Source organism: Penicillium psychrofluorescens (genome assembly GCF_964197705.1).
Source record: "Penicillium psychrofluorescens genome assembly, chromosome: 4".
Lineage (NCBI taxonomy): Eukaryota > Fungi > Ascomycota > Eurotiomycetes > Eurotiales > Aspergillaceae > Penicillium > Penicillium psychrofluorescens.
Genome location: NC_133442.1, coordinates 711,205 through 734,579, shown reverse-complemented (window position 1 = coordinate 734,579; position 23,375 = coordinate 711,205). Strand labels below are relative to the sequence as shown.

Sequence of the window (23,375 nt, the reverse complement as noted above, 5' to 3'; positions counted from 1 at the left end):
TAATCCATTTTAGGAACTTGACGGGAGTGGGGCACCAAAGCGTGAACTCGCCGCAGGAATCGCTTTCGGAAGTTAGTGAGCGTGGGTCTTGGTAGGTTCATGCACTGGAGAATATATATATTTCATGATTCTTTGCAATTGCTTTGCAATTGCTTTGCAATCTGAATTTTTTTTTCTTCAATGGCTCCCTCCAACATCGCCCAGCCCTCAACGCAGGCATTGCATGCCGACGATCCTCTCAACCTGGTGACCGATGTCGCGCCTCCCATACACCTGTCCACAACCTTCCGGTATCCCAATGCACCGGATGAGCTGCTTCCTTCCGAGGATCCTGTTGTATGTATCCCGTCGACTCAACTACCTAGGAAAATCTTAACTTTCGTGCAGGCTGAGTTCAACGGAAAGAACTATGTCTATTCACGCGAGTTCGCACCCAATGCAACCCGCTTCGAAGCTGTTCTCTCCTCGCTTCTTAAAGGCCATGCCGTGAGCTACGCCACAGGCCTAGCAGCTCTACACGCCGCCCTAACCCTGCTCAATCCACGCCGCATTTCCGTCGGAGAGGGTTATCACGGTAGCCATGAAGTCATCGCCGTCATCTCCCGTCTCTCCGGACTCCAGAAGCTAAACATCAGCTGTCCGGCAGAGAGCCTTGAGGCTGGAGATGTCATTTTATTAGAGACTCCAGTCAACCCATACGGCACGGCGTTTAGCATTGAAGAATATGCTTTAAAGGCACATGCAAGAGGTGCCTACCTCATTGTCGACAGCACCTTCGCTCCGCCAGGTCTACAGGATCCATTCCTGTGGGGAGCGGATATTGTCATGCACTCTGGGTCTAAGTATCTTGGCGGACACAGCGATTTACTCTGCGGTGTGCTTGCCGTCAAGCGTGAAGACTGGCACAAGCAGTTGCTGGAAGACAGATTAGCTCTTGGGAATGTCATGGGTAACATAGAGAGTTGGCTGGGGACTCGCAGTCTGCGAACATTGGAGGTGCGAGTGCAGCGGTCGAGCCAAAGCTCTGCGAAGTTGATTTCGTGGCTACACAGCGCTCTCAATACCTCGAGTCGTGCACCAGACACGGAAGAAGGAATCGTGCAGAGCGTGCTGAAGAAGATTTACCATGCTAGTCTCCAAGACGAACCGTGGCTTCATAGGCAGATGCCGAATGGTTTTGGGCCTGTCTTCTCCATTGTCTTGCAGAATGAAGATTTTGCAAGGGCGTTGCCTAGCAAGCTGAGTTTCTTTCAGCACGCTACCAGCCTCGGTGGGGTAGAGTCTTTGATTGAGTGGCGCGCGTTGTCGGACTCTAGGGTGGACCGAAAGTTGTTAAGGATTAGTGTGGGATTGGAGAATTGGGAAGATTTGAAGGAGGATTTGTTTCAAGCCTTCACAGCAATCCTCGAGGGACAGTAACTATTGGGAGTCTGGTCAATATGATCTCATAAGTAAAGTTTCAAGTTTTTCCCGTTGTAGTACATGTCCAGTCCTTTATACTTTCAAGTTATATAAGAAGCCAATCACGTTCCAACCGACCAATACTAAATATCCATCCCGACGAAGCCAGTTGTGTCTGATCTTCCCTCTGCCAATACACCTGCAAGATCTCCGATGCATTGATTACATTCACACACTTGGTGACTTCCCAGAATCTCTCCAGATGACCAGAAATAAATCTTCGTTGTGACTGTTGACACTCCAAGCCGGCAACAAAAATGGGCCAGAGCACGCATTTGAACAAGGAGGAGTGTACTCGCAATGCGTCAATTTGACCGAAAAGCTCGGAAATGAAATCCTCCTGGAATGACACATCTTGTCCAAGTGCCTCGAGAACACGCCGTCCGTATATAAGAGCGCCGAACTTGTATGCTTCTGACAGGGTGCCTAAGTTGTTCATTTCTTGTGAAGAGCAGTGCTGCAAGAGATTTGATGCCCAAACAAAACTATCAAATCTGTGAATACGTTCAAGCACGCTGCTGGTGCTGCGTATATAAGAGAGAATGGCGATTTTGCCAAGTGGTTTTGAGGCTGGAATGCTGTCTCTAATAGCCGAGAGACGTTGTATTGCGGCCAATAAATATTCCGGACACCCAAGGAAGGAACGTTCAACTGTTTCTTGGGGGTCGAATCCTAGCTGGTCTGTAAAGTTCAATTGGGATAATAATTCCGGGCGAATGAAAGGCGACCCAAGAGTTTCAATCCTGCCATTATGCCAGTTAGCCAACTATTAACCACCTGTGGTCATTGCACAAACAAATATATCTGCTTGGTGATAAACCATCGAATCTCTTGCATAGTCTGGCCGGGACCGTAGTTGATACCAGCCTGTGACTTAGGAGACCGAGTAGACGAGATCAAACTTTTAGCTCCTTCGAGGTGGATATTCCATCCATCACTTCCTGATTCTAACAAATCTAGGAACACTAACAGGAAGATACTAGCCACTTTCGTGTCTTGTCGGGACAGAATCGTATCACTTAACGCAAGTGACAGCTGTTCCATGGCGCGGTGCTTGAATTGAAGCGCATTGCGGTTGGCATCATCGTACCAGCCAGATTTTATTATTCGAGGTTGATAAAATGTCTGGTCCGAGTTGGCATGATGACGTGCTGCCAGAGCAAGAATGGATTCAAGGAGAACCGAATCCCTTAGGCCGAAAGAGATCAGACTTCGAAAGGGGTTTTTGTGGCTGTCGTGCACGATAAATAGCTTGCATATGCGGTCATTATCTGTATTCAATGTCAGAAATCTCCCTTTTTTTTGGAAGAGCGAAAGCCGAACAGTAGTCAATATAATACCTGGATACTGGATTCAGGTTTGCAATAGAAGGATCTTGCAAAGACGATGGCACGATAGGAGTAGGTATGGACTTTTTTAGTGCATTCTTGTCTGCTGCAGCTAGCCCCCCATATGAACGCCCCTGCATCTTGCCACGAATTGCCACACCCTTAACCCATCGGAGAGGTCTTGAGTCGTGGCATTCTAATCCAGCTTTTTCGCATTTCGCGCATGGAATTTTGGTCTGATCGCATTGGATACGCCGTCGCCGACATGTATAGCATGGCTCACATGCTGGACGCTCCATTTGGGTGCTTGTTTACTGTGAAGGAAGAATCATTAATAGGTTTGTATGACGCAAAACTGAGCATCGAATGTCGATGGATTGTTGACTAAGCAGCCGCACTGGGAGTTGGTGATATCCGGCCGTAAATGGGCAGTCAATACGATTGAATCATCTGGGCTTATTAGAATAATTTGTAATTTCTGGATATGGAGAGGGTTTTTTGTACACCATATGTGTGTTTTTGATATAGACTACGTTGAAGAGGTGTCATCACCAGGCCCGGTCTAATAGTAATCTATCCCGATATCCCAAGAGTAATACGACTGATTCAATCACAAGCACTTCCCACTGTTCGGAAGCGTTTATGGCCTTTCATATTGTATAGGCCCGAGACGAAGAATAACAGCACCAATACGAGAAACGCACTATAACATTCTCTTTAGCTCGAGCAGATGGTACAAGCTATATACCACAGTTTCGGGCGACGATTGTGAAATATAATAGTTCTTATTTTTCAACACCTTTGCTATATGTTCGTAACCTTTATCATCTTGAGCGCTTTGCCCCATGACGCCGGACAGACTTTAGCTAGTCCTATTGCTTTTTCTTTAACATAACCCTCTCACGGCACATATCATTGATCTCCGTATCACCGCTCTTAAGCTGAACGTCGACAAACCCATTCCGGAAGTAGAGTTTACGCGCTGGGTGATTATCCTCTACTACAGAAAGCTTAAAAATGGTGGCACCAGTGCCGTAGGCCCATTCTTCAACGGCAGCCACTAGTGCATCCCCGACCCCACGACCTCGTGCAGCGGGAACTACCCACATAGACACAAGCTCTGCGACGTCAGGCTCGTCAAGTATAAGTCCTCCGGCCATACCCACTATCTTGTCGTCGAGAGAAGCAACCACTTGGTAGCCGCCACTCATGCTAAGCCGGTCGCGCCACCGTTGCTCAGGCGCACTCTCCCAATCTGCGAGTTTCGATGAGAATGCATAGGGTGCTTTCGTAAGCGCAGCTAGTCTTTGGTGTTTCCATGTCTCCCATTCGTCAGGACCAATATTTCGAAGCTCGATCATTTGTATGGTTGAATATTAGAGAGCGGGATTGAGGCAAATCCAAGTATGAGCCTATAGGGCGAATGCGGATAACAGCACCAAAGGAGCATACAATGGAATCCCTAGAGCCGGCGTTAGCTTAAGTGGGCGGTGCCAATTGAGGACAGACGCTAGAAGCTAGTTGAAGCGACAGTAGAGAGCAAGAACCATAGCAAAATCTAATGAAAGTTATGCTGGCCTACCTGTGTTAGCCCTGTATAGAAATAGCACAGTCTTCATCATATAAAAGGTAAATATAGACAAAGGCAGCAGAGTATAATGAAGAAAGGGAGTGGGTGATGGAGACTTATAGTATTTCACAAATGAGTCATTTCACGAAGAAGTCCAATACATTATGATGTATCGCGATACCGCTAAGCACGGAGTGTTTTTGAAATAACCTAATAGTAGTGCCGACCTGGCACTATGCCGCGACGCATAATCAGCCAATTAACGGTTACGAGGTACCAGAAATAACACGTAAAGAAGTGAAAGAAAGCCCTAAGGACCATTGAGCCTTTCATGTAGATTACCAGACGTTGGATATTGTATATAGACAAAAGCCTTACTTGAGTCGAGTGAAATACACTAAAACCATATGATATGATATCTGGTAAACAAAAAAGACGCCACAATATCTAAAATAATCCAATTCATCAAAATCACCAACCTCAACATTCTAAATTAGAATTGTTGTTGCTGACTCTCGATATTCCAATCAGCAGTCAAACTTTGCGCTTGAGCCATCTCTTCGTCAGTCGGCATGTTGACGACCATTAGATAGAGCACTTTCTGTATGCGACTGTCAGTATCAATCAATCCGAATTAGTTGTAGAATAAGAGATGGTCGTACCGAACTCAAAAGCTTGTTCAGACCAAGAACCCCGCGTGCACCACCACCGGTTCGGGCTTGGGCTTGGTGATATTGTTGTTGCTGCCTTCCGTGCTCATGATACCCATAATTAGAGCCACCATTCAGCGCAGGCGGATAGTTCTGATTGTATGGGTTTTGCTGAGATGAAGAATATCCAGATCCGCCATAAGGAGCGTGTGGATTACTGTTGTCGTTGTAGTTGTATTTTTGTTGGTCTCGGTCAGCAACAGACTGTGCAGCCAGGCTGACCAGCCCGAGAAGACCGCCTTGTCTTCCTCTCCTTCTTTCCCTTCTTCTTCCAATCCTTCCCATGTCGTCGAACTCTCCGCCCATGTCCTCGAGCTCTCGTCGCATGCCGCCCCCTGGGCCAAAGCCAAGGCTCTGCTGTTGAGCTCCTCCCATCATGTTGCCGGATAAACCGCCATGCATGGGATGGGTTGGATCGGCGTACTTGGAGAGGAATTTTGGTTTTCCACCTTGGGTTAGATGGCTGTTTGGATTCTCGGCGAGCTATTAAAAGTGAGTCAATGAGTAAATCTTCCAAAGAATAATATATATACTAACAAACTTGGCCTGCGCCCTCCGATCCATGTAATCATCAACGAACAGCCTGCCGCGCTGCATCTTTTTCTTGAATCCCTTCTGCTCTTCCTTTGTCGTAGTAGCAAGAAAGTCAAGACCCGGGAAGACGAGTTCTGCGGTCTGCAAAGACTCCATTCCATTGGTCACGCCGTTGGAAGACTGGAATATGTGGGACATCCTCCCCTGACTGTTTATCGTGTTTTGGATGGTTGCGTTGACGTCGACGTTCGTGCGGGCGTCGAAGGATGTCGGGTCCCATGTCATTACAAGGCAGTAGAGGCCGCGGGGACGGAAGAATTCCTTGTTGAGTCGGTCGAGAGCTTTGTTTTGTCTGGTAAATAGTAAACTTATCAGCATATTGTCTCATCCTTTCGCGCGGCAGCACGATAGGAATGTGGTTGATCTAACCGATGCCGACTCTGCACCTCAATCGCAACATCCGTAGCAACCATGATCGCCACCGAAATGGCAGTTGAAATCCCAAATGGCAATGGAGTAGCCGCAAGCGACGCCAAATTAATAGCGTTAATCCACGGATTCGCGAGACTGGCTTCATTGAGCGTCTCAATAAAATCGAACCAAGCCTCTTTGTCAATGCCCATGTTTTCCAGGTCTGGCGCGTATGCGCGTATAAACCCACGCTTCTTATTCTTAGGACGGCGCTGCGGTATCGCAACGGGGTACATGAGTTTGGATACGGGACGCAGGCCGTCTGGGGATGACACTGATGATGCATAAGGAGGAGGCTGGCGTTGAAGAAAGGCGCCAATGACTTTGTCCGGGTTAGCGACTCCTTGTTTGCTTTTGCGAGGCTCAGAGCTTTCTTCGACTACGGCGTCTTGTGCTTCGTCGAGTTGCCATGAGCGCTCAATTTCGTCCTGAGCAGCGGCGGAATCTGCTATGCCAGTTCCCTTTTCCTCGTCTAGAGTTTTATTCTTCTCTTCTAGAGGAGATTCTGTATATGGTGGAGGAGACTGAGAGGCAGAGCGCGATATTTCTTGTTGTTCTTGTTGATGCTGCTGCGGCCGCGCTAGTTCTCGCTCTTTTCTGGCTGCTTTTTCCGCTTTTCTGTATGAGTGCACTTCGGTCGCGAAGCCAATGCCCGTGGTGACTCCATGAGCCAGTCGGCCAAGGGGATGTTGGCGTGAACGGTTCATTTTGGGTTTGATATAGTTCAAGTTCTTTAGTAGGTAAGGATGAGAAATTGGAATTTTCATGGATTCAGCTGTCCTTTTGTAACAATAAAGAAGATTCGATCGGCGTCAAGACGAGAAAGCACAGCCTCGAAGCCAGATTAGGATGGTAGCTAGATAGTTGGATGCCTAGTGACATAGCCCCTCTTGATGCATGATCTCGCAATGCTGTCTGCTTTTGACATGGCGACAAAATAAAATCGTGCGGAGATCCAAGCTCATTGGCCAGGATACAAATCCTTTAATTTTCTTGGTTTGGGTGCACTAAGCCCCATTTAGTAACCAGGTCGGTCAAGAAGAGCTCGATCCAATCAAAACTCCAATGTCGGATCCTTTGGAGAAACGTCGGCTGCGCCTCTCTTCATCCAACTGCGTACCCATAGCTCGTTATCCAGCTTTGTGGTGCAGTAAAGGGTGCAATCGAGATCTGCATAATGAGTTAGTTGACGGTTTGCGCTGTTCTGCGGCTGATTTCTGTCCTATCGTCTATTGGTGTGCTTCAACGCATCAAATCCTGTGGTCCCGTGCGGAAAGCTCAGCGGTGTGCCCTATATTGGAACAGAATGAAGCCTCAGAGATCCTCCGAAAACACATTTGTGGAGACTTCCACAGGAGCCAATTTACATATTTCCTGTCACTTTCCCTATTCAGATATGATCACGTTCTTTTCCACAAGTACACAAGCATTGAGCTACATAGACCCCTTTTGTGGGCCTTCGCTAGCCGGTAATTACCGTCCTTGGTAGACTTTCCTGGCTTCCAACCCTTTGCCGTTATAGACTCCGCCATGGTCAGAATCGTAAATATAGCGGACGGATTTAGGCCCCCAATGTCAACGCAGACACATGTGCAGTCACAAATAGCTAGTAAAGCTGACAACAAAATATTTAGAAGACCAACAAATCTCTCTCGAACACCTTGTGCGCAAAATCATATAAAAATAGGCTGCCCAGTTAGTGATGACCACTGCGACATCATACAATCCGCCGCCGACTCTAAGCAATAAAGACAGTCTCCAAGCTGGTATTCTGCCGCGACACTACATACATACAAGTGGCTATGTCCGAGATGGCTTCCAGCATTGAGGTCTTCCCAAAAGATTGATCCTTGCAAACAATGATATCTGAAAGGTCAGCCCAACGCGTAATTTCTTGGGATCTGATTTTGTCGATGATATCAAGTAGGCCGCGATGGTCACTGGAATTGAGAATTTGGGACATCCATTGTGATGATGCCGTTGTACTCAGGTCAAGAAAAGGGAGAGGTGAAGAGAAAGAAGAAGAGAAATGTCGCATTGAAGGGGAAGGAAAAGGTTGCTGTCAGAGCTGGGTGAGTTTTCGAGGTCGCAATTGATGGATAGCAGTCCTGCGGGCAGCCTTCTATGTTCATTTCCGCAGTACCTCGAACGGCTTTTCACTAGACAGCTGCAAATAAGTTGGGGCAGAAAAGCCGAGCATGCAACGATTCAACATCTTTTCGCCAGACGGCTACATAGGCCAACCTGGGGGTATCTCTAGTCTGTTTGATGCAGACCCTTTGTCTTCATTTGGCTCAGTAAGGTAAAGTTGGAATAATGCTTATTTTGCTCTAGTTTCTCTTCCAAAAGAACAAGGGAACCAAGCCGAGTTGATGCATCTAGTATGTCATGGCCAATAAATCAGAGAGCAGAGAAAGAGGTAAGCTATACTCCAGCAGAACTGAGCCAGTCGCAAAATCCTAGTTATGTATCCTCAAATAAGGCTTATTTTTTAATCATCAGCTGTGGGGTACTTGAAGTAGCTGCTATCCTTGAACTCAAGAAGAATATTTTTGAGCCTTTGTTGTTCGGATTCTCCCCCAAAGATCGTCTCTACCGACTTGAAGCACATCTCCCACAGTTCTACACGACCGAGGCCGAAATGTTCTGCCGCCAAAAGATACTCGTTGGAGACGGGGCTGCAGAAGAAACCCACGTCATCGGTCTGCGTGTACCATGAGGTTAACACCACTTCTAGAAGCAATCGTAGATAAACTTACACACAGTGCAATCGGGCAGTCCTCATGCCGCCAATATCCAAATTGATGATCGAGGAATCCACCATTGATCATTTGTGCATGAACATTACACGACATGCACAGTTCCAGGCCAAGTTTCCGCCTCGCGATTTCCTGCCTGATATCTTCAGGAACATGGATCACATGGCCTAAACGATCCGGACGGAAAGAAAGTAGGGCAGCCAGCTCTGCCGGCGAGGCCGAAGCCGTGGTCTCTGCGAAGTGCAACGTGAGTCCCAGGCCATTGGCTTTGGCGTGGGCAAAGGCATCCCGGTAGATGGCGACGTCTCCGCGCGTGGGATTTCCGCAGAGATCAACGCCAACAACCCCGCGCGACTTGTTATGGATTGCCAAATCAATAATCTCCATGGCTTCCACGCCGGTGGTGCTGCCTCGGTCAAGGGCAAGAATCAGGAAGACGGACATATCTTGGTTTCGTGCTCGGAACTTCTCCACTGTGTCTAGCACTGTGGTGATGTATGCATCTCTTGTGACGGAGCCGTCTGGAGAGGCTCGAGGAATCGTGCGCAGTTCCAAGTAGCGCACTCCATCGCGGAGAAAATCCTCAAGAACGGAGTTGGTGGCATATGCCAGGCTCTCAGTGTCGGTGCAAAGTTGATAGACAGATCTACCGAATACGCCGAAAAACCTACGATGATGGCTGTTAGTATCTATATCAAAACGATCGGGATATTAACTACGTTTCTAGAGTATAGTCGACCTTTCCTGGCGGCATCATGATCGAGGGATCCTCTACCAAGAAGGCTGGGTCGCGATCTTTCTTGCGTTGCCATATTTCCTGCAGACACTGGCGACTGATGCTGCCGCTGAGGTGTGCATGGAGCTGACCGGCGTTAGTCTAAGCCGCATCATTTCGCCCACAAACCATACCTCGATCTTGGGGAAGGCCTTTGTGAACTCGTGATCGACTGCACTGGAGCCCATTGTTGCGGTGACGGTTGAGTAACACTATCAAAGCAGGTGATATCGTGCCTGCTCTAACAACAGCACGTTCACCGCCTTGAAATCAGATCCCTTACTCGGTTGTACCCTTTAGTAGTGTAGTAGGTGGCGAGAACACCAATTTCCCATTAAGTTAGAGCCTCATGAATTGTGTGTAACCTTTGTTTATCACAAACGCGGGGCATGCCTAAAATATAATGTTTCCAAAAAGCTTTTGTCGGTTGCCTAGAAACACTCGATATGATCTTGAGATGATCAAGGGTCATTGGCACGGCACAGCTCATTAATCAGCTCTATCTTCGGGCTGTCGCAAAATCCCCAGTTTCGCATAAATTGCCCACTCTCGCGGGATCTTGGTATTAAGGGACTTATGAAAAGTGGAGCTACTCAAATCACTGAATTCTTTTGTATCTTTGGTATACGTTTTTTTTCCCCAATTTTCCTCAACGGAGTTTCTATTGTTACTTGATTCTTTATTTGCTACTTTTAAAGACCGACACGTTGAAGTGTTAGTTGAAGGATGTCCGACATCTTGGCAGACACCAAGAATAGAACTGTGGAGCATGTTGGATGCAGTATGCTGTTAGTTGTAGTGGTGTATGAATCCTAGCCGTTCTTCGTACGCACGCGGAAGTTTGAAGCATATGCTAGAACATGCGTTACCAGGGGCCAGTAGATCCATCGTGCTGTTTGGTACTGTTGAAGCTGTCCCAACCGCGGAGCGAGGAGCGCCAAGAACCCGTTGGACACGTACGGTTCGCCCCATCTTGTAGCAGGCACTGTTTTTAGATTAAAGCCGCAAGGCAAACCCGCCCCTTTTTTGTCATTTGACCCCAGGATGCCGCAGTGGGTGCAAAAACAATGGGTGCAAATAAAGTGAAACCATTCGATACGATTTCTAGAAGCACGTTTGTCACGGCTATATTGTGAATGGAGGTGGACCCGGTGATTATTTTTAGCCTCAAGATCCACGGTAAATCGTGAATCCCACTAGATTGGCACCGGTGGGCCCGCGATCTTTTGGGGCTATCACAGAGCGTTACAGCCCGCGGATAGGGATTCGAGAATGTCTCCCATAACGAATGGAGGCTGTCGTTAGAGTCGTGCTTGCGTCAAATAGAACAACTGAGACGAGCGGGCCACGATGAAACACGCCAGCCTCGAAGCTGACGGCTTAAACACACAATACGAGCAAAGCTGACGGTCACCTTTTTACTTGGAAGGCTATGGCCCGCAAAAGATAAGGGCTAAAAGTATAGCGACCACTAACTTGATTCAGACGCTGATGTCGGCCGCAGGTCAGTCAACGCTAGCGGATCGTAGGTTAAGGTCCACGGACATGCGAGATTTGAAAGAGCCACGTGGAGACGGGAGTTGGGCTCCGACCCTCCTAAAACTTGTCAAAACATCGGCGATATTGCGTCGCTGGCAAAGTTATCCCGTCACAGTGTGATATGATACGGTCCCGTGATGGGTGCGATAGCATGTATGCCAAAATAGAATCACACAAGCCCACGCCGTTGTGAGCGGCCCGTGGCGGTGTCCGGGTTCCCGTCGCAGTACTAGTTGCGCACCAGATCGAGTGCTCGTCTGACTTATTTTACTCTAACGGGCGGCCGGGTAAACCTGTAAGGCGTCCTTCATGCCGTCATCACCGCATCGCATCTTTGGGAGTCCTAGTGCAGACAGGGGGGGGCGTCCGTCCAAAGATGGGAAAAGGTGACGGTCTTGGGCTTCCGCTGTGCTTTGCAACCAGGCCAAGCAGGATAATCGGTGGTGACACTACTGAAAGATTGGTCACATGGCTGGGCAGGCGGAATTGTAATGCTAGAAACGGATCGAAGACGCATCGAAGCATGTAAAAGATTTGTGGCTGCAGTTGAATGGTGACAGCGGAACATGCAGAAACCGGCTTTTTCATGCCTAGGAGATTCGTCCACGTTTTGTTTGTTTTTTTATTTTTATTTTTGCACTATACACGGCACGAAATCGATGACGCTGACCCGGCACAACGAAACGCCCATGTTCCACCCGGCTGAGACTCGGTGTCAGGTAACGCTGTAACCTAAGGTATTTAGTTCGCAGTTAGTACATCAGGGGAACGAACCGACTCAGTAGTCGGTTCCCTATACATAGGTTGAATCCTCTGATCCGGCGTGCTGGTGTCGTCCATCCCGTCCTTTGCCAAAGGAGGTAGAAAGTCACTGGAATGGAGATGACAAGCCCCTTCTCTCCTGAAGATCAGACCCATCAGAGGAAGGAAGGTTGATTTAGATTTTTTTGCCATCCCTTGGGGGAAAAAGACTTAGATTAACACAAAAGATCACTGGAGAGAAAACCAACGAATAAAGATTGAGTCACTACTGATCAGTGGAAGAAAGGAAGAAGGAAAAGGAAGCGGTAAGTCCGGTACCAGGAGGAAACTACCGGTTCGGAAATTTACGGTATCTGACGCTGCAATACGGAGTAGATGGAAACAAAAAGGGGAACTTTTCATGATGTCATCCCCAAGCTTCCCATAACCGTCCCCCTAGATGTTACATTTGACATCCAAGCATTGGCGCCCCTGGGTCTTCGGTCTGAGAGAACCCAGTAGAATAGACTGACAGATGGGGAAACACCCAAGTCGAAAAAATCTAACGTCTGGTCGGGCACCGTTGAATTTAGGGCTTGGGTTGGTCATCCGCCTGCCAAGCTCGCCTGAGACAATGGGAAAAAGGGGAACTCCCCGCAGAATTACCAGGAAAAAAAAAATACCAAATCTCTCCTTTCACGCGAGCACTTAGTGCCACTCCATAGGGCATGGAAAAAAAGCGGGGGGTTCATCTAAGGCTGCTGATCGAAGCAAGGGGTTCGGATGCGAGATCCTGGTAATTATGATTATTACTTACATGTGGTAGGATGAGGTGCATGCTGCTAGCCATTGCTGGGTGGTATCTGATCTAGTTATCTTACAGTAGTTAGCCAAACTATTGAAAAGAAATCGCAAATGAGAACTACTCTGTCAAATAATAATAGTAGGGTGGGCCGTTCACCAAGGCGTTACGCCCCCACCAAAGCCAACGGAAGAACCCAGAGACCTGGGAAGTAAATGAAGAAACCGAATTACTCAGTAATTGGGTCGTCCGGAGAAATTGGGTGCTCTGACACCCAGACGGTCACCGCCGCCTATTTACAGGCCAATAACTGCTACTGCCCCTCGTGGGATCATCAGGATTGCCAAGGTGCCCACCGCGTCGGAGCCCCCTACGACTCACTGACTGGCTGAACGACACTGCGTGATAGGGGGCGGTCAGAACCCCAGCTCGGCCCGTCCAGCACTCATCGTCTGGCTGTCAATCCAAGTGGCTTGTTACGGATTGCGCGGATCCCTACCTGTCAACCACATGACGAGGACGAGAACCTGTTTTCTGTTTGTATTTGTATCTCCAGTGCTATTGAACGAGATGGACAACGAGTAGCCCAGTGATGATACCGCCACAGCCTCCGGATACGGTCTCGTATCATGTTGATGGCGCTCGGATCAATCGGATTGCAGGGACAGATGTGGTGATATGTATCGTTGGGCAGGCCAACCAAACCGTATGTCGGGCCTGCCTAAGAGAACTCGAGGCGATAGTTCCTAAACACTCCATATTGCACTCCACTGGATCCGGGAAGCAGCACTGAGGGAGTTGGCGGAGGCGCCTGAACTTCCAACAGTCGGTGATTAGGCCGTCCGTACTGTATTCCGCGACAAGATGAGGGAGTTTCTTGCTGGACAATATCGCCAACACACCTGCGGGGTTGTTGACTGAATTAGCCTATAGCCTGTATCGCTTGGGAGCCTCGGCCAGATAGAAAAGCCTTTCCAGCCCTAAACCAATCGGGTGAGGCGGCACGATAGAAATGTCCTGATCAGACCGCCCATTTCACATGGGCCTGACAGACTCCGAGAAGTAGAGGACTCAGAAAGAACTCTAAGATTGTTTTGGCTCAAATTCCGACGACGATCCTTTGCTGTTCCGTCCAGCGGCTCCACAAGCAGCCCCATCTGCACCGCCCAAACGGCGTTTCACTGCCACTGCTCCAGCCTCAGTGTCTCAGGGATGCGGATGCAAGGCTGAACGTGGCTGCTTTGGGTTAAAGAATGACGGTCTTTCTCGGGGACCATCTCTATGTACCTCTCTCTTGCGGTGTACCCGCACGGCCACCCTTTCCTCCCACACCATGATGTCGAATGAGCGGGAATGATGATGAGCATGCTGATCACCTGTGGCACTCGTTTCTGCCTGCTGTGAGATGATCATGTTTGCCCGAGAAGCCCGACCGTTATTCCGTCACTCACCGTTTATCTACATGTACGTCGAGTGAGCAGGGATGAGCGTTTCCCGGGTCAGATTCAATAATAATAGTCGTTATGTGAAAAGAGATCAAAACGCAGGCTTCCCATACCTTCCATTTTCCCCAGGACCGTTGTGCCGGTACCACAGGAAGGGAGGCGATGTGGGCCTCTGTTGATACAAGCCCGGTATGCTGTCCTCTAAGAGGAAGACTGGGGGAACTGGAGCCCGGGTGGGCAGTTTTAGAGTACACTGGACTGGGTTCTGTACCCACCATCTTGAGTTTGCAGACCACACATTATTGAATCTCGGCATGTTATGGACGGAGTACCGGAGCGCAAATTTAGGAACTATACCAATGACGATGTGGGTGTGAAACACTGGTGATTATCTCCGACTAGCGATAGCATTCCCCAGGAATCATGGGGATCGTCCAATGGCAGCGATCGGGATCTTCTCTTGCGGTTGGTCATTCCTAATCTCCGTCATCCTGGGCGGCTGGTCCTCCGATAGGCACAATCATAATAACGGTGATGACTTCGTCAGTGGTAGAAACCCGACTCCCAGTGGGTGTAATCCAGTCTGGGGTTGTTGCTAGACGGCGGTTGTCCCCATCGGCCGTGACTATTTAATTCCTGGCTCTTCTCTCTGGATTGATCTCCTTTTGAGCAAGCCATTCGAGAAACCCATCCTGGTACAGTATACGGTACCCGTAACGGTATCACATACATGACATACCCAATACGGCACTCAGATTCCATAATTACCAACGGGACCCACTCCAGCTTTTCCTCCCCAAAATGCGGCATGGATTCATTCATTCGCGAAATTGAAACAGATTAATTTCCTCGCCCTCCCCCTTCCTTCGTCCTCCACTGGTCTCTCCCTCTCTCCCTCAAAAAGCGCTTCCCTTCCCATCCCCGAGAACGCTGATACTTTTCCCGGACAACATCACCTTTACTCCCCCAAACGACCGTTCCGCGCATCCCCGAAACCCACTTCGACATCCTCCTGCCGGCCACTCACGTAACCGTGCAGCGTTCGACTTGCAGCTCACAGCGACACGCTCAAAACGGCAATAAACGGCAATAAACGGTCGACTCTAGCATCAACTCCTCCTGAGTCGGGTCAGCCTCCGATTGTTCCATCCTTTCCCCTTTCGACCGCCTGCATCACTGCGCTGGCAGCGTCGCACCTTTCGCCGATTATCATCGTCGAAATCCCCCTACAGACGGACCGCGCTGCGCCGCGAAAAAAAAAACCCAAAAAGGTCCCTGCGCCCCCCGGACGGGTATACCCATCGCGTGCTGCATATCTAGTCTGGTCTTGCGCCCAAGCGTGCCCCGATTTCGTGGACCAAGTGGATTTCTTCGCGCTGCCGCCGCTTCCTTCCGCCAGCGCAGCCCGACACTCCTTGGGGCTCTTCGTGATCCCGGCAACGTTTGGGACTGCATGCGCAAGAGCGTTCAGACTCTGACGTGCATTTGTCGCCCCTCCTCCGGTTGACTGCAGCGGCTCCGCACCCCCCTCCCTGCTTCGCCTTGCTCGATCAATTGGTCCGTATCGCAACGGCCCCTCCTTTCTGCGCGAAACAGCTTCCCCAACGCACCGGCAGATCGACGAACAGAAGAGGGGTAAGACAGGCATTATCGAACTGGTAATCAGCTCGCCTGAACCCGCAGAACCCGCAGAAACGGTGTGGACCGGATCCTTGGTGCCCTGAGATAGTCAATATCTTTCGACTGTGTGCGTGTGACGTCTGCTTCTTGGTGGATAGCATCGGGCTGAAAGGATCCTTGTGGCAGATTGGCCGTTGCACAGGGCCAGTGCCCTTTGCAATTGTTATCAGGTCTTTCTTTGGTCTTTCTTGCGTTTCCGGTGAAGGGGCTCTCCGGCAGGGCTCTTGGCATTACATCCGAACCAAGTCAAGATGCAGAGTTCAAGAACAGGGAATCTCTGCTGAGGACGTGGCTGTTTCAACATCATTCTTAGTTTTTTTTCCACCCCACACTCTCGGACGCCTTTTATTCTGGCTTGGATTGCCTTGCATCCTACACGAGCTCGCTTTCGGCAACTTTGACAGCCAGCTGGTCTTGCTTTCTGTTACCGATTCGTCCTTCTACAGAGTCCAGGTTACTCGAAACATTGGCACGGTTCACGACAGGCTTAATATTGCACTAGTCGACAGCTGAGCTGTCGGTCTGATATCAGCACCATGGCCTACACTGCCGCTTCCTCACCTCCGGCTCTGGATTCCGATGCCCAATCCAGCTCAAATCTCGCAACCAATCTCTCTCGCACGACTTCACTAAACCATGTCGTTACCTCCATACCCTCTGGATCCAATCCTACTCCTGCCTCATCCTTCTCCACCTCTCCTACCTTCACTTCAACCTCGAGCAATCTCATCTCAGACATCCCCAATCCTTTGACTCCCGCTGGCACTCCTCTACAACCGCCCAGTGAAGGGCCTCGTGCCATCCCTCCCCTCGCAATGCCAGCTGCTCTCGAGCTTGGCGAGTCCATGATAGAAATCCCCGGAAGTGCGAATATCTGCAATTTGAACGACCCTACAGCACCACCCAAGGCACCGGGGTTGATGCGGAGGATATCCCGTGGCGCCGCCAACAAACTCAATCGACGAAGACAATCTACGTCCCAGAAGGATAAGCGGGATCGCAGTTCTGGGCCCGTGATTATGCGCCGACGCAGCGACAGCAAGACGAGCACCCAACCCGCTCGTGACACGCCCCTTGATTCGAGCAATGATGACGATGCCAATGAAATATTGGATGGGTTGGGTGCATGGGCCGGCTCTGAGGCTTCTAGTTTCCGCAGCGATAGCCGTATGAGCTCGGTCCGCGATGTTCCCGTATCGACAGTCGCTGTTGTCGCACCCAAGGTGGACTCGGCTGTTCAGCGGGGCACCGTCTTAACAAAAGTGACCAAGAAGCGCAGAAAACAAGTGCGCTTCTTCCTCGATCTCGACTCAGCTAAAGTCTTCTGGGACCCTTCAAACCCGGCAAAACGGTTCTACATCGACGATATCAAGGAGATCCGAGTCGGCGCCGATGCCCGCAATTATCGTGAAGAACATCAGATCCCCGCAGATGCGGAGAGCCGATGGTTCACCATCGTCATTGCCGATTCCGAACGTTCGAAGGCCCGAGCAGTCAAGACTTTACACCTGATCGCCCCTAGCGATCGTATACTTGATCTGTGGATCACTACCCTTGAACACATCTCACGCTATAGGATTGGTCTCATGGCTGGCCTGGCTGGTTCCGGTCAGAGTGAGACGGTTCTCCAGGCCCACTGGCAGCGTGAGATGTCAAGGCTGTTCCCCCAGGGTCCGCGGCCCGGCGAGGAACCAAGTCTCGACTTGGCCGCAGTGGAAAGTGTGTGCCACAGCTTGCATATCAACTGTTCCAAGAACATGCTGCGAGCTCAGTTTTCCAAGGCTGATGCTGCATGCACAGGCAAATTGAACTTCTCCCAGTTCAAGGATTTCCTGCTCCGTCTGAAGGAAAGAAAGGACGTGAAGGAGATCTTCAAGAGCTACGCGCAGGATTCCAAGGCCGGTCTCACTCAAGACGAATTCTTTTCCTTCCTTCGAGAGGCACAGAAGGAGGATGTGGATTCCGACCCTGCATCTTGGGCTACTCTTTTTGACAAGTTTGTGCGGAGGTCCAAGCCTCGTGCGTCTGCTCCGGCTGAGACGCCTGACGCCAACCCTCCTACACCCCGAATCAACTTGGACTCTTTCTCCTCCTTCCTGGCCTCTCCCAACAACGGGGTCTATGCCTCTCGTGCTCCTCAGTCGAGATTCGACCGTCCCCTGAACGAATACTTCATCTCAAGCTCCCACAACACCTATCTTCTGGGACGCCAGGTCGCTGGGGCGTCTAGCACGGAAGCGTACATCAGCGCCCTACAGCAGGGATGCCGTTGCGTGGAGATCGACTGCTGGGATGGTGCCGATGGTCGCCCGATCGTGTCTCACGGGCGGACCATGACAACCAGCGTTCTGTTTGCAGACTGCATTACCGTCATCAATCGATATGCCTTCATCTCTTGCGACTTCCCGCTCATCCTTTCCCTTGAAGTCCACTGCAACCCGGAGCAGCAGGTCGCCATGGTCAAGATTATGAAGGATACATTCAAGGATCAGCTCATTCTTGAGCCCCTGATGACAAACTGCTTCATTTTGCCATCGCCTGAGGATCTGAAAGGTCGCATTCTGGTCAAGGTCAAAACCTGTGACGAGACCCTTCTCGACCCTCGTCAGGACACCACCAACTCCATGGCCACGCATGGCCGCAAACGCAGCGCAAGCTCTCCATTCGTGCGTCAGACCCTACCGGTAGAAATTTCGCCTGGTACAGGGCTTCCTTCTCTGTCCAGTCCTCCCTCCATCGGATCACAGGACGGTGTCGGGCCGTTGATCTCTCAAGACCGACGCTCGCTCACTGCGACAAGCATGAGCAGCGCTACCGAGGACAGCGACGGCGCACTGGTGTCCGCTCGCAATGAGAAGAACAAGCGCCGCCGCCTGAAGAGCAAAATCACCAAACCTCTCTCCGACCTGGGTGTGTACACCCGCGGGTACAAGTGGGAGAGTTTCTCGTCTCCGGAAAGCAGGCGGTACAACCATGTGTACTCGTTCGCGGAACGCTCGTTTGAGAGCATCTGCCAGAACCACGACAACAAGGTCGCGCTGGAGGTGCACAACCGGAAATTCCTCACTCGAGTCTATCCTTCAGGATTCCGGCTGCGTTCATCCAACTTCGATCCAAACAAGTTCTGGCGCCGTGGCGTGCAGATGGCGGCGCTGAACTGGCAGACCTATGATATCGGCATGCAGATGAATCACGCCATGTTCGCGGCTGGATCAGACCGTACCGGATATGTCCTCAAACCCGCCAGCCTTCGGCTGCAGCCGGTCCGCGGCGAGGGGATCCAAAGACGCAAGACAGAAAGGAAATTGATTCGCTTTTCGGTCGATGTCATCTCCGCACAGCAGCTTCCGCGGCCGCGCACCTTTGGCCCTGAAGACAACATCAACCCCTATGTCGAGATTGAGATGTTCAGCGCAGACGACCGCGGCCAGAGTCTGGTTTTCGGTGAGGGCGGCATGGATGCCTCTGCGCGCAGCGGCATGTCTGGCATCGGGTATCCCCACCGCCGGCGTACCAAGATCGAACAAAGCAATGGCTACAGCCCCGAGTTCAATGATCGCTTTAGGCTGTCCTTGGAGACCAAGTACCCGGACCTGGTCTTTGTGCGGTGGACCGTCTGGAGTTCCGTGGATGGCCGCAGTACGGGCAACAACAGTAGCGTTCAGCTTGCGACCTTCACGGCCAAGCTCACCAGCCTGTCTCAGGGGTACCGTTATCTGCCCTTATACGATGGTAGCGGTGACCAATTCCTTTTCTCCACGCTGTTCTGCCGGATCTCCAAAGAGGAGCCTATCTCGGTCCAACGACTGGATCTTGAGGAACTTCGGGCGGAACGCATGGGTATCTTGCGGCAGATTGGGCAGACTGTCTTCAAGCGTTCGTCCTCTACGGATCGCGAAAAGGAGCAGAGCCTCGAGCGCGCCAGTAGTCTTACAAGTCCCGAGGACAAGGACAGCTCGCCAAACTTGACCCCGACTGTTTCTGCAGCGTCGACTTCTTCCTTCGTGCAATGAGATCGCCAATCTCTGTCACGTCTCTACACCCGTCTGCCTCATCCCCACTATCTGGCCCCGGCGTGCATGTCCGCCTGCATTGGCAAGCTCATGCACGTATCCGGCGCTCTTCTTTTTCATTAATTCCGTTCTTTTCCTTCATTTGTGTTGCTTACATTGGCCTCTTGAAGCTCAGTTGTTATCATTGCTATACCCATCACCGATACCCCCCTACTTTGTTTTTCTGGCTTCTTCATGTATTCGACCGTTTTCTCTTTTCATGGTTCCTGTCTTACCTGTTTGATCGTGTTCGATCTGGGATATTCGGATTCGGCGAGCCAGCCCTCGTCACTCACATCCAATCCACCCATCGCATTTACTGGAGTTACCCAGGAGGGAAAGGCCATCGAGGCTGGTTCACCACGGAGCAACAATCATTGTCATCATACGCATGAAGGAATGGGGACATCGGGTTCTCGGGAGTATTCTATTCGTGTACGGGCCGGATCGTCCGGGTTTCATTTCTTGTTTCGTTTCGGCTTTTGCCCCAACCTCTCTCGCTTTTCACTTTGCATAGCCCTCGTGTCGTGTTGCTTTCATCTCGGCTTCTCTGTGAGAAGGTCCACTCGTTGTCAGACACTCTCTGTTTCTTCTTATACTCCCTGTTTTATTAGATGGATAGGCTTACCGCGCTGGGTCGCATGGATCTTATGTCACTTTTCTCTCGGAATGTCTTGTACATTCGTTCCCCTAGTTATAGATCAACTATTGTGAGAATATTATCTTCATGATATCCACATGTTTTCACAGTGTAGAAATTCATTTTGGAATATCTTGTTTCCCCAAACGCACCAGCTATTCTGCGCACTCAGTGATTATATCTATGTCCACTGTGTCTACCATACTCACATCTCCACGTCTCCTCGTGTTAATTTAGAAAAGAACAGCATGCTTCGCAAGAAAACCGGATTCCGCAATGTCATTGCGCCACAGCCGACTATGTCCAGGCTCAAAATTCCATAATGTACATACAAAAGCTAAAATCCATCAAACATGCCTCATTCCGAGAACTAATTGGGGAATCAAACAGACGACAAGCAAAGGGCTCAAAAGTGTGGGATATCCGGAGCATGCTTGGACGAATCCTTCAGACCTTTCTGGTCATCCTCCGGCAACGGATCGGAAATCGAACTCGAGCGGTCTTTGCCCGGTCCACTCTCCTCGTCGCCAACGGGCTGTCCGTATGCAACCCCGAACTCGCCGTCGGCATCGATGTCGACTTCGTTCCAGTAGGTGCCCATCCCCGGGATGGGGAAGACGCGCACGAGGAGGTAGTATACAGCCGTGGAGACGAGGAAGCCCGTGAAGTAGTTCAGGTTGTAGATGTACTGTGCACCAGCGGGGACTTTTTGGCCAACGGCACCGGCGAAACCGACGATATTGATCAGGATTCCGCAGATGTATGCCGTGTAGGCGCGCCATGAGAAGCCGAAAGTGTAGTAGTATGGGTCGGATTTGCGGGCGCTGTACAGTGCTCTCACGTCCAGGTAGCCCCGGCGGATGATGTAGTAATCGGTGATCATGACGCCTGCAATGGCAGATAGGAAGAGCGAGTATGCGGAGAGGTAGGTTGTGAAGCTGTTGGACGAGGAAACCAGGTTCCACTGGCATATAGTTAGCACTCGCGCACAAGCATTTGAAGTGATATGGAATAGGCTTACCGGACACATGGCGAGACCGATCGCTGCACATACATAGCTGCCACGACGGATATTGAGATAGCGAGGCATTAGTGCCGTCAAGTCTGTTCCAGCAGACACCGAGTTGGCCGAAATGTTGGTTCCCAGCTGGGCCAATGCGAATCCCAGCGCAATGACGAAGATACCGAAGCGCTGGCCGGAGCTCGCTCCGTCCAGGAACTTGCCGAGCAGGGTGAGCGGGTTCCAAACGGATTTACCATAGATGACCTCGGAGGACGAAGACACGATGATGCCGATAAATGAGGTGATCCCGAATCCGATAGGGATCGTGAACAGCTGCGACCACAGCGCATCCTTGGGTTTTCTCGCGAATCGAGAAAAGTCGGGATCATTCATGATCAGAGCGGCGAAGTTCCCAATGCAGGTCAAGATGGCCTTCACCACGGCCCATCCGAGCGCGCTTCCGTGGACGGTGTTGGGTTGGTGGACGATTGGTCCGATGCCGTTGGCGCGCGAGATGGCCCATGCAAAGAAGGCGATGGCCGCGATGGGCGAGTAGCATGCCTTGACGGTGAACAGGTGGCGGACTTTGTGGACGGGGAACCAGAGAGCGGGCAGCGAAAAGAGCCAGAAGAGGAAAAAGCTCACGAAGCCCTTGGTGGTGACCCCTGCGCTCGGGGAAAGGGTGTTGGGCAGGGTTCGATAGCTGGGCCAAATGGCCTCGATCATCAAGGTCACGCATTCGCCTGGGTAGAGCAGAGCGTCAACGTCGGCCATGTTCAGTCGGAAACAAAAAAGATTCATACCTCCAATATATCCTTGCACTCCGTACCAAATAATAGCCATTACGACTCGGTTGATCACCGGCCAGAAAGATCCCCAGATCCCGAACGATGCTCGCACCGTGACTGGGAAGGAGATATGGTAGACGGCGCCAATGCGACCGGTGAGGCAGACAAAAACTGCTGCGATGAAGTATCCCACCCAGACACAGATCCATGATTGCCACCACGACAACCCGCTCACAATCATCGAAGACGAGATCATCCAAGTGTTCTGAAAAGAGAGAGATATATATTAGATATGCTTGTTTCGTCTTCCCACTCCACCGGCTCTTCATAGTACTCACGATATTCAACGAGTCCGCAATCCAGAAGAAGATGTAGTTGAGCCATTTCCATTGGCGACGTTCTGGTTCAACTGCAACACGCCGAAGTCACATATGTCCACCGGTCAGCCTTACTTGCCTCGAGGCACATCGCGAGATGACTGATATGAGGAGAGGAGGAATGTAGATCAGGAATGAACGTGATCGTGGGGAAGAAGAATGCAGCGACTCGGGTATCTCGGTCGGTCGGGTTCTCAGCAAGCAGTCCTCTCACCTGGCCGCAAATCATAGTTCGTCAACATCAATTCGGTGTTGGACAGGCCCGGCTCGTGGGAGACGGTCGCCTTCTCGAGAATCCATCGAACGGAGGACGTCATGGTGGTGCTCTCGGGGGGGGGGGGGAGGGATTGGAGATGAGCACCCAGAATGCACCGGAGGAAGGAAAGAGGAGGATGAAGAGTAACCAAAAACCCGGCGTGGGTCAGAGAGGATGATATAATGGCAGTCTGGAGCTCCCACGCATGTGGCATATCATCATCGGGCACATCGTGTTGCGTAGGATCCCTGCGGGCTAGCTCTGTGGCGCGATAAGACCACAATCACAGTGGCCCCGAGTGCCGATCCGTGAGGGCCAGGATCCGCCAGTTGCGATATCATTCCCCGGTCGGTCCTCTCAGGGCGGACTGAGCGTGCCTATCACTGCCCATTCGTAATGACGCCTGTTATCAGCGATAAGCGGGTCTCCTGAGCGGGATCCACG

The 23,375-nt window shown here is 50.8% G+C and overlaps 6 protein-coding genes across 6 annotated transcripts; 2 read left to right on the top strand and 4 right to left on the bottom strand.

The window, feature by feature from the left end:
- Positions 1 to 180: 180 nt before the first annotated feature.
- Positions 181 to 1,419, top strand: PFLUO_LOCUS5998 (uncharacterized protein; the record flags this gene model as incomplete). Its single annotated transcript, XM_073783500.1, has 2 exons — positions 181 to 336; positions 388 to 1,419. 2 exons carry the CDS (start codon positions 181 to 183, stop codon positions 1,417 to 1,419), a joined length of 1,188 nt encoding a protein of 395 aa, XP_073640049.1.
- A 2,242-nt stretch (positions 1,420 to 3,661) lies between these two features.
- PFLUO_LOCUS5997 (uncharacterized protein) lies at positions 3,662 to 4,150 on the bottom strand (the record flags this gene model as incomplete). Its single annotated transcript, XM_073783498.1, has 1 exon — positions 3,662 to 4,150. One exon carries the CDS (start codon positions 4,148 to 4,150, stop codon positions 3,662 to 3,664), a length of 489 nt encoding a protein of 162 aa, XP_073640048.1.
- A 702-nt stretch (positions 4,151 to 4,852) lies between these two features.
- Positions 4,853 to 6,781, bottom strand: PFLUO_LOCUS5996 (uncharacterized protein; the record flags this gene model as incomplete). The annotated part of the gene is made up of 4 exons (XM_073783497.1): positions 4,853 to 4,960; positions 5,022 to 5,552; positions 5,607 to 5,955; positions 6,033 to 6,781. 4 exons carry the CDS (start codon positions 6,779 to 6,781, stop codon positions 4,853 to 4,855), a joined length of 1,737 nt encoding a protein of 578 aa, XP_073640047.1.
- A 1,784-nt stretch (positions 6,782 to 8,565) lies between these two features.
- Positions 8,566 to 9,796, bottom strand: PFLUO_LOCUS5995 (uncharacterized protein; the record flags this gene model as incomplete). Its single annotated transcript, XM_073783496.1, has 4 exons — positions 8,566 to 8,778; positions 8,834 to 9,500; positions 9,553 to 9,695; positions 9,743 to 9,796. 4 exons carry the CDS (start codon positions 9,794 to 9,796, stop codon positions 8,566 to 8,568), a joined length of 1,077 nt encoding a protein of 358 aa, XP_073640046.1.
- A 6,555-nt stretch (positions 9,797 to 16,351) lies between these two features.
- Positions 16,352 to 19,828, top strand: PFLUO_LOCUS5994 (uncharacterized protein; the record flags this gene model as incomplete). The annotated part of the gene is made up of 1 exon (XM_073783495.1): positions 16,352 to 19,828. The coding sequence occupies one exon, from the start codon at positions 16,352 to 16,354 to the stop codon at positions 19,826 to 19,828; it is 3,477 nt and encodes a 1,158-aa protein (XP_073640045.1).
- Positions 19,829 to 20,913: 1,085 nt separating this feature from the next.
- Positions 20,914 to 22,284, bottom strand: PFLUO_LOCUS5993 (uracil permease; the record flags this gene model as incomplete). The annotated part of the gene is made up of 2 exons (XM_073783494.1): positions 20,914 to 21,471; positions 21,529 to 22,284. The coding sequence occupies 2 exons, from the start codon at positions 22,282 to 22,284 to the stop codon at positions 20,914 to 20,916; spliced, it is 1,314 nt and encodes a 437-aa protein (XP_073640044.1).
- Positions 22,285 to 23,375: the final 1,091 nt, after the last annotated feature.